The 16,370-nt window shown below is 56.9% G+C and overlaps 3 protein-coding genes across 3 annotated transcripts; 1 reads left to right on the top strand and 2 right to left on the bottom strand.

Annotated features, from left to right (window-relative positions):
* Nucleotides 1-2,879: 2,879 nt before the first annotated feature.
* On the top strand, nt 2,880-6,344 carry CGCS363_v001370 (Pumilio domain-containing protein; the record flags this gene model as incomplete). Its single annotated transcript, XM_036633219.1, has 3 exons — nt 2,880-2,956; nt 3,024-6,276; nt 6,339-6,344. The coding sequence occupies 3 exons, from the start codon at nt 2,880-2,882 to the stop codon at nt 6,342-6,344; spliced, it is 3,336 nt and encodes a 1,111-aa protein (XP_036501997.1).
* Nucleotides 6,345-8,263: 1,919 nt separating this feature from the next.
* Nucleotides 8,264-12,524, bottom strand: CGCS363_v001369 (Uncharacterized protein; the record flags this gene model as incomplete). The annotated part of the gene is made up of 7 exons (XM_036633218.1): nt 8,264-8,674; nt 8,730-8,913; nt 8,968-9,408; nt 9,462-9,790; nt 10,083-10,176; nt 10,411-12,452; nt 12,504-12,524. 7 exons carry the CDS (start codon nt 12,522-12,524, stop codon nt 8,264-8,266), a joined length of 3,522 nt encoding a protein of 1,173 aa, XP_036502807.1.
* Nucleotides 12,525-13,961: 1,437 nt separating this feature from the next.
* cdb4 (Curved DNA-binding protein) lies at nt 13,962-15,563 on the bottom strand (the record flags this gene model as incomplete). Its single annotated transcript, XM_036633217.1, has 4 exons — nt 13,962-14,182; nt 14,242-15,054; nt 15,122-15,310; nt 15,542-15,563. The coding sequence occupies 4 exons, from the start codon at nt 15,561-15,563 to the stop codon at nt 13,962-13,964; spliced, it is 1,245 nt and encodes a 414-aa protein (XP_036502806.1).
* Nucleotides 15,564-16,370: the final 807 nt, after the last annotated feature.

Here is a 16,370-nt window from a genome sequence, read left to right as displayed (position 1 = left end):
TTGGTGCGCATTCCGCCGAGTTAGCGTGTCGTTGGACGAGGTCCCGTCCCGAGTCTAGACCGAGACCTACCCTAGGTAGGTACTACTGCGGTAGGTGTTAAGGTGCTTGGTTTGGTTTTTGTGGTGTATTCGTACCTATTCGTGGCATTCCGTAGGTATGAAGTATGTGTTTTTCCTGCGCATCTGTTCTGTTCCGTTCCGTTCCACAGCTCGTAAACGGTTCTGTCGTGGCCGCCCGTCGGTTTCAAGGTGGGATTCGCGGCAGAAGGCAGCGACTGGGGCATGTAGTGGGCAATGGGCATGAGCAAGAGACAGCACAGCCGCTCTTCACGATGGCGTCGCGGCCTGTCAATGGATTATGGCAGTGATCCTGATTCTCCATCTCCATGGTGTGCAAAGTTGGATAATGTGGAGTTGCAATTGCGGGTACAGAGGGCGGTACAGCGGTGCACCAGATGGAAGGTACCCACGGCATCGCACCTTCCCACTCGGTGTCAGCCCTCCCTGGCCACACCATTCGCTCCCGGGCTCGGGACCCACCTGCGTCTGTCTGGCTGAGGAAAGCAGGGGAAGGGGCAATTGACGTTGAGAGGAAGCAGGACGGGGGAGGGAGGAGACGCCTGCCAACTAGAGGCGTCAAGATGCCAACGCCGTTCCAGGGGCCGGCAAGACGGACTCGACGGGCTGCCTAGTGCAGGAAAGGGCACATGGTCGAGATACCTGCAAGAAGTGAAAGCAGACTGAAATACCGTAACGCAGGTAGGTAGGTAGATAGGTACCGGCTAAGAAGACGACAGACTGCCCGCTTGAGTGCCCCCTAAAGCGATGCTAAGGTCGATCGGCTGCCGTTTCACACTGACCTCAACCCTCCGCTTGGCCCCGTTGTGGGCGCTGTCGTGTCAGCCAGTCCCTGTCTTGAGCAGTTTGCCCTGGTCTAACTGACGAGGGGAGACGGCTGCGAATGACGAGAGCCATGTACCTGCCGTGGCGAGCAGCAAGAAAAGGTACCTTGCCCTGCTTCGCGTTGGGTTGCCTTTACTTCCAACCTGGCTTCAATATGGACGGCAGTGGAGGCCAGGGCAGTCAATGGCAATGAATGTCCGTGGTGACAGAGCTGCATCTGCGCCTGCATTGCACTGCTGCTGCTGCTGCTTCTGCTTCTGCTGCTGATGCTTGCTTCTACTGATGCTTCGCTGCACCGCACTGCACCCAACTAGCGAAAAGGTAACCCAAGGCCTTCTTCCATGAGAGGTAAGGCAGGTAGCCCGGTCATGCATGTACCTTTTCCCCTAACCTCAAACCACCCCTCCTTTCCCCCCTAAACTGACCTCGACAACGTCCTTGTATGTACCTGTCTCCTTCTCTCCTCCTGCCCTATCGTCCGTTTCCTACCTAATTATCCGTCCGTACCTACCTTACCCTTTCTCGAGGTACCTACCTGGCCTGCCTTACCTCACCTCACCTTGTCTTCTTGTGCCTTGCCTTGCCTGACTATCCGTCCTAAACTGGCACGACGGGACTGGTCCAAGGACCCAACTCCTTACTCCAAACGAGCACTGCACCTCCGTAGCATTCATTTTACCGTTCCATCAACCATAAACCTCACACTCTGAAATCTCTCTTTTCCCTCCTCCTCCTCCTCTGCTGCTCCTCTCGTCTTCTTCCCCTCTTCCACTCCCACCACTCTTCCACCCCCCAACCCCTATCCCTTTCTCCAGGCCTCATCGACCCTATACTAATGACGCCTGTATATTGAGATCTTTTACTTTTGTTTCTTTCCTCTCTCTTTTTGTCTCGCTCAAAAGAAGCCCGGAAGGAAAGGACATCAGAGTTGGTTTTTGGGATCTGCCGCTACAAGAGAAATCGTGGTAGTGTGTGTGTGTTTGTGTATTTGTGTGTTGAGAATCCGGACCTGTGGAATCTGAACCGAAAACCGACCAGACGACACCGCAACGCTACGCAACGCAACGCTCCGCAAACGCACCGCACCGCACCGCACCGCATCGCTTCGTATCGCAGCCTCCACATTCAAAAGACCACCCACCGCTACGCGACCACAACGGCTACCGAGTGACGGCAGGAGAAATCTTCCCATCGCCCCAGCGCCCAATCGTCCGTAGCCCACAAGCCCCCGACATTCCTTGACCTCACAACTCAAGCAATCCCTCCCCATCCGACCGACGTCGAACCCTCCTTTTTTATTCTCGACAACGCCCAGCAGCCCCCCGTACAACCGTCTGTCTGGCGTGGCGTACCTTGTAATACCTGGAAATACGCACACAACACTTTTTCGTCCCCTTCGACCGTTCGACCAACATTCCTTACACTCCCAGCCCCAGACGAGCCAACCCCGTTTTTGCGCACGACTGCCCCGGCGACCCCATCACTTCTCTGCCTCCCCGTACTCGACAGGTTGGCAGCTCGTCCCGGACAGTCCGCGAAATAGCTTCGGCAGGAAAGAAAAAAACCAGGACGTTGGGGAAATTGACGCAGCATTTCGCTGTCGGTATCCCTTTCGACTCGTCCGACAGGGAATACGAGACGTTACGGTCTCCTCCAGGCTGTCCTCAAGTCGTCGGATTTGATTCTCCTTGGCGCGTGTTCATCGTCACCCCGGAGAACAGCATCCCATTCGACGGCCCCGTCATCCCATCGGGTCCATTTCAAGTGTCACAAACTTCTCTGATGAGGTGCGGCCTAGATAATTGATAATGTCAACTAGATCCGATCATTTGGCCATTGGTTACCCGCCCCAATCTGCCACACAGGCTCGGTCGACTTCACCGACCGCCAACAACACATCTCCCATTGACTCTGCCGCTGGTTCCTCGGTCAGATCTCCATTCGGCCTGCCAGGCAGCCTGAATCACACCAGCAAGATGGCTAGCGCTTCGCGATCAGGGGCTGGCTCTCCGTCGCACGAGATGCCCGGTTCCAGCAGGCTGTTCTCCAAGAGGTACGCGAGGTGCCCATTCCAGCTCCCTTTCTCTCTGGAACCACCAATGCTAATTGCTTCATCACAGAGCCCGGGAAATTCAAGCTCAGGAAGGCGTGCCTGGACTGCCGTTAAATCCCTGGGGCGGCCCGCCGACGAGCGGCAACTCCACGCCTCTCCGCGAGAACATCCCCGAATCGCCAACCGATGGCTTCCCCGACTTTGCCCAGCTTCCTACGCCTGACTCGCTACCCCAGACGAGGCGTGCTCGCGCTGGTACTGTTCCGTCACGATTCTCTCCCGGCGGTGTCGGTAACGGTCTGCTCAATATTCCTGCGATGGCTCCCAAGTCATCTCGGCCCACGCCTTCCCACAGCCCCTTCAAGTCATCTTCCCCAGGCCTCGAGCCAGCGGACACCGCCTCCAACAATTCCGCGCTGCTCTCCCGTCTTCGCGCCGGTTCAATGCCTCAGCGTAGCCCCTTTGCTCAAATTCCGGGTACCAGCTCTCCATTTGGACCCTCCATCTTCAGCAGCTGGAACCCCGCCGGAACCGGTCGCGATCGCGGCATGACACTGGCAAGCATCGCTAGCATCGGCTCTACGAACGGCCCCAGTTCGCCAACCCAGTCCCAGATCTCTAGAGAAGGCGGTGGTGAGAGTGATGTCCATATGAGGACGCTCGACTACCTTGGACTAGCTGAGACACCGCAGCCCCCTCGCGCGCAACTGGCCACTCCGTACATCCCGAGCTTCAACGATTTTACTAAGGCTAATCGTTTCCGCTCTTACTCGGTCAACAACAAGGACAAGTACGCTGACGAGGAAGAGGATGATTTCGAGGAGAACATGACTTTGGAGAGCCAGTATGTCGCTCACCTCCAGGACCAGCTTGCGGCAACCAATGCGGCCATTCACAACCACAACCTGGCTGTGCAAGCTTTTGCCAACCAGGCGACCCGTCCTCGTGCCCGCACCGCGGGTGTTTTGGACACCCCTGGCTCCCGCCTGATGCGCACCTACATGTCTGGTAATGCTGGCATGGGCGGTGCTATCCCGCCCGCCGAGATCCGTCTGCCGGATGAGAAGGAATTTGATGACCTGCCACAAGCCGTCGCTGCTATGAACCTTGGACGGTCAAGCAGCCGCAACGCGAATCTCCTCAACGCCGAGGACCAAGGTCTCGAAGGTCCCACCAGCGCTCTCTGGCTGGGCAGCATTCCCACCTCCACAACAACGTCAACCTTGACGGAGATGTTCAAGTCATACGGCCCAATCTTGTCTGCTCGTGTCCTCACCCACAAGAACTGCGGCTTCGTGAACTTTGAGCGCATGGAGAGCGCCATCACGGCGAAGGCTAGCATGAATGGCAAGGAGATCTTCCCCGGAGCTGGACCGATCCGCATCAACTTCGCCAAGCCACCATCTGCCTCCAACACGCCCGGACACGATGGCGTCTTCCCGTCCCCCAGCCCCGATCCCTTCTCGAAGAACCAGGACGGCGCATCCGGTTCTGGCTCCGGCGCCGCCGCCGACAGCGCGCCCCTGGCTGCGCAGCCAGCAAATGCTGCTCCGACCGTGCCACCTCTGGCTGAGATGACGAATGACATCCTCCGTATCGTGAAGCAATTCCAGGCCTCTGACGAGGACTCTGCCAAGATCTCCCGCAGCCTCCAGTCTTCCATCCAGTTCAATAACTTTGTTGACGAGATCCCCCCTATTCGGGAGCCTGCTCACACCCGCGTCCACGACGCTCCGAGACTGAGAGACATCAGGAAGCGGATCGACAACCAGAGCCTCTCCCAGGCCGAGATCGAGACGACCGCCCTCGACATGCTTCCCGAGATTGCCGAGCTGTCGTCCGACTATCTGGGCAACACAGTCGTGCAGAAGCTCTTCGAGCACTGCTCCGACGACCTTCGGGATGCCATGCTTGCTGAGATTGCTCCTCACATGGCCGAGATTGGCGTGCACAAGAATGGCACCTGGGCTGCCCAGAAGATCATCGATGTCTGCAAGACTCCTCGCCAGATGTCCTTGATCGTTGAGCACCTGCGACCGTACACGATCCCCCTGTTCCTGGACCAGTACGGCAACTATGTGCTCCAGGGCTGCCTCAAGTTTGGCGCTCCCTACAATGACTTCATCTTCGAGACCATGCTTAGCCGCATGTGGGAGGTTGCTCAAGGCCGCTACGGTGCTCGTGCCATGCGCGCTTGCTTGGAGAGCCACCACTCCACCAAGGAGCAGCAGCGCATGCTTGCTGCCGCCATCGCCCTGCACAGCGTGCAGCTCGCCACCAACGCCAACGGAGCCCTGCTTCTGACTTGGTTCTTGGATACTTGCACGTTCCCTCAGCGCCGGACAGTTTTGTCGCCCCAGCTTGTCCCTTGCCTCGTCCATCTCTGCACACACAAGGTCGCTTATCTCACGGTTTTGAAGGTCATCAACCAGAAGGCGGAGCCGGAGGCACGAGACACCATTCTCAAGGCTCTGTTCTTCACGCCTAACGACCAGATTCTCGAGGCGATCCTCAGCGACCATGCCTGCGGTGCCACCTTGATCTTCAAGGTCCTCACCACACCCTTCTTCGACGAGAGCATCCGCAGCCAGGTGGTTGAGAATGTCAAGAATGTCTTAGTTCGTATCAAGGCCCAGCCCGGCCAAGGCTACAAGCGCTTGATGGACGAGGTTGGTCTTTCTACACGCAACAGCGGCGGAGGTGCTCGTGACCACGGACACGGCAACTCGAACAACAATGAACAGCGCCAGCGACCGGCTTCTCGCCAGGCCAACCTGAACAACCACCACCAGCAGGCTGGCCACATGAACAAGCAGCAGCAGTTCTACAACCCGCTCAACGCGCCTGTCAATCCGTCCAACTACGAGATGGGCTTTGGTGGCCAGCGCAACGAGCCTGCTGACGCGAACATGCCGCCGTTCCCGCCGTATGGTGTGCAAAACCCTATGTACAACCCATCGAACTCTCCGATGCCGGCTCCTGCGAACTTGCAACAGCTGCAGTACCAGCAGAACATGCTGAACCGCGCAACCCCTCCCATCAACAACTTCTTCCCGCCAATGCAGGCAGGATTTGGCGGTTACAACAGCCCTAGTCCATCGATCGACCAGTACCGCAGCCAGAACTTGGCCAACGGTAGCCCTATCCAGCCCCCGGCGACTCAGATCCCTCAGATGCCTCCCGGTCAGGCACCGTACGCACCTCCCGGATTTGGTATGAACATGGGAGGCATGGGAGGATTTGGTTACGGCAACATGGGTGGCGGCATGCAGAACATGGGTTACATGCAACAGGAGCAGGTCAACGGAAGACGTGGCCGAGTAGGTCAACCCCTACCTACCCCCATCGGTGGTCCCAGGCAGCACTAACTCTGATGACAAAGAGGTGATCCGAACGCCAATTGTACAGACGAAATGCTGGTCAGGGACGGTCTGACTGGCTCACGCCGCTCTTTTTGCTTGGTAAAGGACGGCTTGGTATGGAATCGGCACAGGAGTTTGGTGGATCTGGGTCGTCATGTAAAGAATGTTTGCAGGAGTAAACGCCGCCCGATGTGTCAGGAAAATGCGCAAGCCACTCCTATCGAGGAGGGGGCCATGTCTCGATGATAGACAAGGGCACATACAAATGCTGCCCCCGGATAGTGGTCGCAGCAACGAGAGAGGGTTTTATTTTTTCTTCTTCTTCGATTCACCTGGTGGGCTCCAGCAGCTCCACGAATGGCTCTTCATCCTTCCTGATCTTCACCTGGGAAGTTGTTTCTTTTTACAACACTACTATTGCTGCCCTCACTTTGCTTGTGGCGTGGTATATAGAATGAGCGGGCGGTGGGTGACGGGCGGCAGACCGTCCTCCTGAAGCCCGCGCTTGCGAGGAAGTCAGACAAAACCAAAAACCACAAAAAAAAAAAACCAACCCTACCCCAAAAACATGTGTGTTGCTTCCAGGTACTGCAAAGTCATCAATCGGAGTCTCAAACGATGGGCGGGCATCACTTCTTTTTCTGAGCTTTACAGCAGCAGCAGCAGCAGCATCTATTGTTTCTTGTTCTTCTCCTTTTTTTTTTTTTCCCTTTCTTGTAGAAACCTAGGGTGGGGATGGAAGGGTGTCCTATGGCTTTCGAAAGTATGTCTTTTTTTTGTCTTCTTTATTCGATTACGGCTGTGACGAAACTTCCTTCCCGTTCATGGTGGCACCAAAAGCTGCTCTTGACCGGGTTGTATAGATAGATAGCATGAGGTAGTGTTTGCATTGTAGTAAAAGCTATTCGTATTTCCCAACACACATATGGCCTGTCTCTGTCCTTGTGCCTGTTTGTGTATCACATTTATTTATGGTGTCTGTCCAGTTTCAACCCCGCCAAGTGAAGAAGAGCCAGGTAAACCTTCTAAGCCAGCAGTAACCAGGGGGTTCTGTCATGAACGAGCCAAGAAGCTGGTTTTGGCAGTACCACGTGGGCCACATGTCACAGGGGCATGACTTGATTGATGCGGTGTGTAGTGTAGCATTCTATTCGATGCCTAATGCCCCCTCCGCCATCCCCATCCACTCACTCACTCTCACCTCCGCCTCTGTGCCATCTCAAAACTTTTACCTTCCTGTGTGCCTTACCCATACCTAACCTAGGAACCCAAGGAAGAGACTACGAGTGTAAGAGAGTTGTGGTATGATACAAGACGACTGTAGAGAAAGAGGGGGCGCGCAAACGAGCCCGACCCGACTGACTACTCCTTCTCCATCGATATAGGCATGGTATACCCAGGCTGCCTGTCATTCTCATCTTCCCCCCAACGCTATGGATAGCACATACTGCCGATGCCGTGCTTGCTCAAAAAAAAAGTATGAAAAGACTCAAAATGCCACCCTTCTTCCTGCGCTCGAAACGTGTGCGAACTCGTTTCTCTTACTAGACCGCTGTGCTTCTTTCTATGACGTTGAGTGTGTGTGTGTGTGTGTGTGTGTGTGTGTGTGTGTGTGTGTGTGTGTGTGTGTGTGATGTGTTTGGAGCGGTCCTCCTGTGTTCAATCGCTGATGCCCGATTCCTCCAAACTCCGGTATCCGTGCGAAAGGTCGTGTCTTGGGAATCAAGGGGCAATAATAATAAAAGGGAAAATAATAGAGAATACCGATGGCGGATACACCATGATCGTCGTGCCCTTCTTGTCAGACGACGTCGTGGTGTCTCTCCAGTGTCGGTACATGCGCGCCGCTTATGTCGTCATTAGACTGTCGCATGTGTATGTCGGAGTTGGTTGGGGAAGAGGAACGCTCCATTGTCACCGACCGAGTCTCGTCGTGGTTGGCATCCTAATCGATATCCATAACGGTCGTGTCGTCGTCGTTCGGCACCTCCTGCGACGACTTCTCCCCAAGAACGCTGGCCGGCTCCGGGTTGTCCTGAGTCGTCGTCGCCGGGGTAGGCAGATCAGCCGGCGGCTCAACGGACTCGTTCTTGATTGTAGTCACATCGCCCTCCACGCTCTGTGTGACGTCTGTGGTGTTGCCGTCGGCTATGGCGGCGTCCGCAGCCATCGGAGCCGGGCCAGCAACGCCGTGCAAACCGCCTCCAAGCAGGCTCTTGATGCGGTCAGACATGGCGTCCATGTGAGCAAGCATGGCGCGAAGACTTTGCTTGTCATTGGCATTCAAGTCACCTTTGGCAAAGTTCTCGGCGCTGCCACGCGCCATGATGGAAAGAACGTCTGCATCGGCACTCATCTGGGGATCTGTTAGTTCTACGTCTACGCCGTCTCGACGTCGCGGTTGTTCTTACCAAGAGAGCCTGGGTGAGGTCGTCGAGCTTGTTGTTTTGCCGAGTGGAAGCCAGCTCGACCATGTTGAACACCGCTTGCTGTTCCGCCAGCGTGCGAGAGTCCAGAGGAGGGCTAGTCTGGTGTGGCTGGGCCCCAGCCAATGGCTGCGAGCCAGCAATGTAGCCTGCGCCATCCTTTCGAAGCCTGTGAAAATTGTTAGTACTCCCCGCAAATTTAGGCAACGCAGGCGATACTGACTGAGAAATGAAGTCGAGCACAACGCCCTTGGCGGGCAGTTTGTACACTCGACCAAACGTCTTCACGTCGCTCCAGCCCGTTTCGTCACTTGATTCTTCCTCCTCAATCTCGATGAAGCCGTTGTTTCTCATACCGCGGCTAAAAGCAGGGGTGATGGTGGGTGCTCCTTTGATCTTCCGGAAGCGGTGAGCTGGTGCGAGCTGTTCCGGCAGCGTGGCCAGCAGGTCGTCTGCGTGAACCGGACAGCGCCATGTCCGCACGACTGGCGGAATCGCCAAAGGCGGGTCAAGACAGTCCAGATGCCAGTAAAGTCCACACAGACTACAAGGAATGATGGCTCGGTTGTCTGCTGCTGGATGCTGGCAATTGTGGCATAGAACCGCAGAGCCGTCGGCGTCCCGAACCTTGAAGAAGTCAGGAGCTTCCTCATATCCCTTCTTCCTGGAGCGATTGTCAGCTGACGGTGACGATAAGCCGTGGGACTTGGCACTTACTTTGGCTTAGTGGGAACCACCACGTCCTCGTACTCGCCCTCAGGTCCAATCTTGACGCCTTCAAAGTAGAGCTGGACTGGCCGAGGCAGCTTGAAGGCTTGCGGGTTCGTCTTCTCCAAGCCATTCAGCAACCCTCCAAAGGGACCCTTGTGTTCGGGCACCCTAGTGGGGTATCTCGTGCTGAAACAGACGTTGCAAAACCACTCCTCGGGGAGCGTGTCGCCCAGGCCCAAGTCGACACATTCGAAATGGAATGACCTAGAGCAGTTCTCACAGCAAACGAGCTCCCCAACACCGCCGCAAGCCGAGCAGTAGTCATCATTCTCGTCCTGGTAGGTTGTAAGCATGTGTTCGCTGAGGCAATTTGCGGGAAATGAAGAGGTGGGAGTGCAGGCTGGGTCGGGAAAAACGGGAGGACGGGGGCCGCTAAACTCTGAGTCGGGATGTGCGCCTTGGCCGCTCAAGATCCATGCCCGCAGAATGCCCTCATGCCCTCGTCTGCTCCCATCCTGTCATCCCAACCACCAGCCCATCGAGTGCGCCCAAGGCAGAAAAATTGGTTTGGATTGAAGTGGGAAGCCTTGTGCTACGATGAAAAAGAGACACGCGACATAGACTTACCTGATTTGTCGGGCCCCCGTTGGCGACAGATGGACCGCCCTCTCCACTGGCACGGGGAACGCCAGCTGCAGTGCCTCCTTTCTTCTTCATAGGACTGTGATGGAACGCGTCAGTGACTTCAATTTTGCATGTTTATGATGTGCTTTGCGATGAAATTTCGGACGAATGCGATGGCTACGGCGATGAGATCAATCGCCTGCCGTGCGACGCCGCCCAGGTCGCCACTCAGGGCTGGGGTTCTCATCTCATCGCACTATGCCACTTCGACGCAAAGTCTGGGATAAAAGCCGCGATATGCAGAGTGCATCAGGGGCAAAAATGAACTTACGAAGTCTTGATACGCAAGCCGGTCCGCTGCTTCTTCGTAGGGCGTAGGTTTGTGGGCGTCGCAGCTCTCGAGCTCGCCGTCGGAGTGACGTCCTCAATGAAGGATGGAGCGGTCGGAGAGCTGTTGTCTATCTCATCATGCGTCCTCTTGGCCGATCTCGTGGTCCTCGCGCTCAGGTTCAAATTCAGGCTCAGATTGGGAGCCGGCGTCCTGGCTGACTTGCGAAGATGCACCGCTGGCGAAGATGCAAACACGGATCCTGCTCTACCTCTCATGTCTGATCCGCGAATGTGGCTCTCTGGCTGGGGCGTCTGGCTGATGGTGCTGTCGCGTGCATTTCTCCTGCGGGAAGTCGTGGCATCATCGCTGGGCAAGATGCGCGGTGCCTTGTCCTTGCTGGCGTTCTTCTTACCGGCCGCTTTTGTTGTCGTGGTCGTGTTGGCCGTGGACGACAGGTTGGGGAAAATGGGCGAGGAAAGTCGACCAGGCATGTTGCCAGCCCCTGCAGCTTGAGATGCGTTTGGGGGGAGGGTGGGTGAGTTTGGGTTGGATGCGTCAGACACGCTCGACTTAGTAGCAAGGGATCTGCCGCGTCTCTTAATTGGCTGGGGTTCGGTTGGCGGTGCTGCGCTGGTTGTGGTGGTCTCGGGGTCGGCCCCAGCAGCCGTGGTAGCCGTCGTGGCACTGTGACGGCGACTGTGGCTGACGACTCGAAATCCGACGGGAATGGGCGGAGAGCTGGGAGATGGCGAGTCTGGTGGCAGTGATGGCGATGCAGACAGTTCCGAGAGGGAAGAATCACTGCTTGCTGAGTCCCTTCGGGCGCGCCTGCGTGAGGGCGTGACGACACCCAAAGTCGCTGTTTCCGCGTCCATCATTGACTCATCCGCGTCGTCGACGGGGATTTCTAGCTCCTTCCGCCGCTTTCCTTTCTTTTTTGTCGGCGACGGGCTCTCTGTCTTGGCATCGAGAGAAAGAAGCCTGCCGTAGGGTGCTGCCTTGGGCTTGTGAGGGGTGAAGCGCGAGTTGGTGGAAGGGGGCACGAAAAAGTAGCATGCCTGATTGTCCTTCTTGCCCTCCTTCTTCTTCTCTTCGATAAGGCGAGCGAATTCATCCAGAGTGTCTGCGTCAGCCTTCTGGTTGTACACGTCCTCAAACATGGCTAGGAAGGTTGGGTTCGCAGAGTTTTCATCGTAGAGGGTCCTCAGTGCCCACGCAGTGGGATAGCGGTAATGCCGGAGCGCCTCATCAACCGCGATCTCCACAACGCGCTCGACCGACTCCTTGCTCTCAGGAGTCGGATCCGGAGTAGGAGTAGGCTCAGGCGTAGCTTCACGAGGCGGAGGCTGCACGGCATCGCTGGAAGGCGCCGAGGGCTGTTGAATTGACGCTGAGAGGCGGCGTCCCGCAGATGGCCGCGAGAGGCTCTTGCGCGGAAGCGATGTGCGACTCGCCGCATTCTTCACCGCCGCTGCCTTGGGCGTGTAGTCCTCGTCCTCATCGTCGTCATCAAATCCTCTGATCGTCAACGATTTTTTGCCCATCTTCGTCGCCGCGATGGGTGGTGAGGGGAGTGGCGGAGGAGGTGTTTCTGAGCGCTTTGGTGCCGACGCACTTGCAGCGGCCGCGGCAGAGTTTGCTGAGCTTGGCTTGATGATGATCTTCCTGACAGGTTGCTGCGCACCCTCCTGGCCCTGCTTCTTGGTGGTTCCTGCCTTTGGGAGGGTCCCAAGGGGCGCCATGTTCTCCGTCACGCCATATCGGATCAATCCTGCCTCCTCAAAGCTCGGCTTGCTCTGGACTGCGGGCTCCAACCATTTTTGCAAGAAGGTCTTGGACGCTGCACTGGGCGCATTCGACGACTTCTTCGCAGAGTCACCCCCTCCGTTGGCATGCTGGTGCGGGCTGGAGAATCGCGACCTCGTGGCTCTCGTGCTCGTCGGCATCATGTCGAAAGGGCTCTTCTCGCCGGAAGGGCTCTCTGCGGCGGCCCCTGACCTCCTTGCCTTGGACCAGACTGACAAACGCTCCGAGTCGGAAGCCTGCAATCGCGTTAGTTCGTGTCTTTGCAGAGGAAAGGGGGAGTTGGCTACTTCTCTGGTCTTGGAAGGCATTCGGTGATGCGTTCTAGGCGCGTTCCCTCCACTTGCGACGCGAGAAACTTGGTGGGAAGGAGGGATGGGAGAGAAAAAGGGTGCCGAGCTGCGGGATTGGTCTCGAGGATTTTCGGAGTCGACGGACTGGGGGTGGTGTGGGCTAAGGAGCTACGGTGCAGTGTAGGTACCTACAAAGCTACCTTACCACGGCGGTGGGCGGTGGGCACGGGGGGGGCTGCGAGGGCACCAGATGGCGAAGTGCAGGGGGGATGGGGGGCCAAGTCACAGCGCTCTTAGGAGCCAGTAGTTTGATGCCACAGCATGCCAAAGCCTTTGACCTCGCTGTTGGCCCTGTGACTTACACACCCGGCTCACCTCACTGGACGCGCTCATAAGGTTTCCAGCTTACTGCACGTTGGCGTCAATCCGTTGTCACTGGATTGGACTGTCTTCTTCGCCTCCTTCCTTTTCCTCTTGAACCTGCTGGGCGATGGGACTCGAGGACGTCACTTGATCTTTGTTTCTCGAAGAACGAACACATCTACCTTTCCTGTAGACGGTTTGAAGTAATGGCGGGACGGGAGAGCTCTTTATCTCCAGGAGCTCACCTCCTTGGGTCTCCCCCCGACGCTCGACCTGAGAAACGAAGTTTGGATACTCGGGATCCAACTTTGCTTCCCACCCAGGGGGCTGGGTTCTGCTGCGGGTGCGGGTGCTCACCACGCGGTACAGTCGCCATTTGCCTGGGCGGGTCCGCGTCTCTACCGTATCGACGACGACCAGGGTGAGCGACGGGCAACCTCTGGAATTGGGCATTCTGTTCCACTCATCCTCGTGGCCAACTTTCTCTTCCCCCGGCCGACGGCTTCTCCTGGGGTGCTGGGTCTCATCGGCAGAAACGCCCCTGTTCCATCTCCGTTCTCAGACATCATCACTTTGCGACAAACCATGCGGGATATCAGCAGTTTTGTTCTCACACGTCCCCTACGACGCTGATGCTTGGGGGTCACTGGGATCCGGGTCGGTCAGGGAAACGGGCTCAGTGGAATGGTATATGAGATGCGCGTATGCGTGCAGATGACTTGTCTTTGTTGGGGCTGTTGCATCAGGGCACCAGGCTTTCCGACCTATCCTCTGCCAACAATCCGGCACATCCAGGGCTGCCTGCCTCGGGGACTTCCCGCATTGCCAATCAAGCCGGCTCAGTGAGGCTTTCATCGAGAACCGTCGCTTCGCTGACACTCCGGCAAACAGTTTCGTAGCCCATCAGCCACCCAGCGTCGGATAGCAAGGACAAGCGCACCTGTTTCCGGCCTCACCATGGCCACACGGCCCTATCGTTTGTCCAGGGAGTAAATTCACACATTTGACTTTCACGAACGAAATTTTGTGGGCGCAAAATCGGGCCGCCCCCTTTATCCTTATTGATAGTCACTGCTGTTTTTCCACTTCTGCTTACTCCTCGTCGCTCTCCTCCTCCGCCTCACCGGCGGCAGCCTTCTTGGCGGGCTTCTTCTTCTTCTTGTTCTTGTTTTTGCTCTTGGTGGTATTTCTGGACAGAGGCTGCTCAAGAATCTTGAGGATCTCCTCGTCCTCGATCTTCTTGTCAGACTTGACCTTGCTGAGGTCAAGAGCCGGGGGGGCACCGAGCTTGGTGATGCCGTTCTTGGTGATGGCTGCGCAAAAGTTAGCTGGTTGCCTAGGGATGATGACGGCACTCCATCGGGAGGCTTACCAATAGTGGTCAGGTAGCGAGCGACGGGGGAGTTGTCCTTGTCGCCAACAACCTCGTAGGCACGGAAAACGTTGCCGCGAACGCACTCAACGACACCAGACTTGGCATCGCGCTCATCCTCGAGCTGGCGCAAGCTGAAGGGGAAGGTACCGAACTTCTTCTGGACCTCGTTGAGGATCTTGCGGGAAGTCGGGCGCTTGAGGCCGTAGGTCTGGAGGGTACGGCGGTGCAGAGTGGTTCTCTGGTCAAAGGTCTTGACCTTTCCAGCGCCCAAGCTCACGCCCATCTCGACACCCCAGACCTCACCAATCTCGGGGGTACCGTCGCCCTTGGTGCCCTCGGCGGGGGCAAGAACGATCTTCTTCTTGCCCTCGATCTCGTTGCGCTCAAAGAGCCATGACGTGGTGCTCTCGACGAGGTTGCAGTCGTAGGCCTTGACGACCTTCTCGAGCAAGCTGGTAATCTTGGCCTGGCTGGGGGCCTTCTCGGCGCTGGCCTTGGCCTTCTCCTCATCAGTGCCGTTGGCCAGAGTGCCGGGAGGCAGCATCAAGCGAAGGAGGAGCTCATTGGCGTAGTAGTTGGCGAGGATCAGGTCAGCAGAGCGGCCAGTGATCTCCTCGGAAGCCTTCTCCTTGGGGGCAGCGATGATGGTGTCGCAGACGATGGAGCCGAAGCCGTCAATCTGGGCGCCGAGCTGGATCTTGATGGGCTCGCCCTCCTGGATCTCGACGTTGGCCTCGGCCTCGTCGGAGGTCAGAGGAGTGTAGGGAGTGACGAAAGAGGCCGGAGAGACCGTGGTAGGGTGAGAGAAGCCTGCGCGAAGCAATCACGGTCAGCAACGGGAGGTTCGAGGGGTGGCCAGAAGGGGGACTTGACAAACCCTTGTTGACCTTCTTTCCGCGGTAGACCTTGGCAAGCTCCTCCTCAATGAGCTTGTCGCCCTTCTCGCAGATGGTGACGATCTTCTCGCCGGGGACACATAGCTCGGCGACAGCAGCAAGGACCTTCTCAGAGATCTGAGCGGCGGTCTTGTACTTGGTGAGGGTGTCGGGGTTGTTGAGGGTGTAGTCTACCATACAGTTAGCTCCATGAACGAGTCCGCGATGGAAGGGCAGCTCTCCAGGCACGAGTCTCGTGAGCCTGAGCCGCAGCAGCGTTTGCTATGGCTGCTTGGGGCGTGGCGGGGTAGCAGCGTGGGCTGTTTTTGGTGTGTGACGCAAAGCAGCAGAAGGAGCAGCAACACACGACCACGCGAAAAGAAAATAGCAGTAGCAGGAACGGGCAAGACGGGGCAACTGACCGATCTCCTTCTCGTCCGACATCTTGGCGGTATTTTTGATCAAGGAATTGCCTACAAATCAAAGGGATATCTCAAGCGATTGTGGTGCACTGGTCCAGGATCTCAAAAGTGGGAGAAGCTGGAACTGCTGGATGTGCGGGAAGATGCAGTGCAGAGTTGGTGTGCTCGGGGCTGGTATTTTTGACGACGAATACGTCGATTTTCAGGGCGGGGAAGGAGGGGCTAGCTGCTGTTTGTGGGTGCTCGGGCAGGTCAAGCAGATGCAGTTCCAAGGTCCAGTCTGATGTACCTGTGGTGGAGAATTTGCGCCGGGATCGCTTAGAGTCGTTACGTCGGTACGTGAGTGAGGTAAGGTAAGGTACTTTACATAGGTACGCCCACCAGCGATTCAACGAATCGTTGTTGACGGTTCACGCGGCAGCAGGAGAGAGATGGGAGCGTTTTTGTGCCGTGCTACCTGTGGTCGGGTGAAGCCTAAATTGTTCCTTGACAGTGAAGCAGGCACCTGAGGCAAGGTGAAGGTAACCAGAGCTCAGGTACCGAGTGCCCAGCCGCCTCCAAGGTGAGGGGTTCCAGGTGCATGACCCAAGGTGAGGTAGCTCCGGCTCGAGGTGTACTCGGTGAATGAAAGAACCTTTTCTCGGCTCAGCCCAACCAGAGCTGAAGCTGCCGATGCTCACAGCTCAGGGCAACCCGTCATCCCACCAACCTCAAACCGGCAAAAGCCCGGGCCGTACCGTAAGGCCACATGGGATCTCTCCAAGAGATGGGAGGGTTTCTACACGTCTGGCGCTGGCGACAGCGTATTATGTTCGTCCTGGTCAAGACG

This window comes from Colletotrichum siamense, assembly GCF_013390195.1.
Source record: "Colletotrichum siamense strain Cg363 chromosome Unknown KSG_Cg363_contig01, whole genome shotgun sequence".
Lineage (NCBI taxonomy): Eukaryota > Fungi > Ascomycota > Sordariomycetes > Glomerellales > Glomerellaceae > Colletotrichum > Colletotrichum siamense.
Note: the sequence above shows the minus strand (reverse complement) of the source record. Positions and strands in the feature narration are given on the sequence as shown.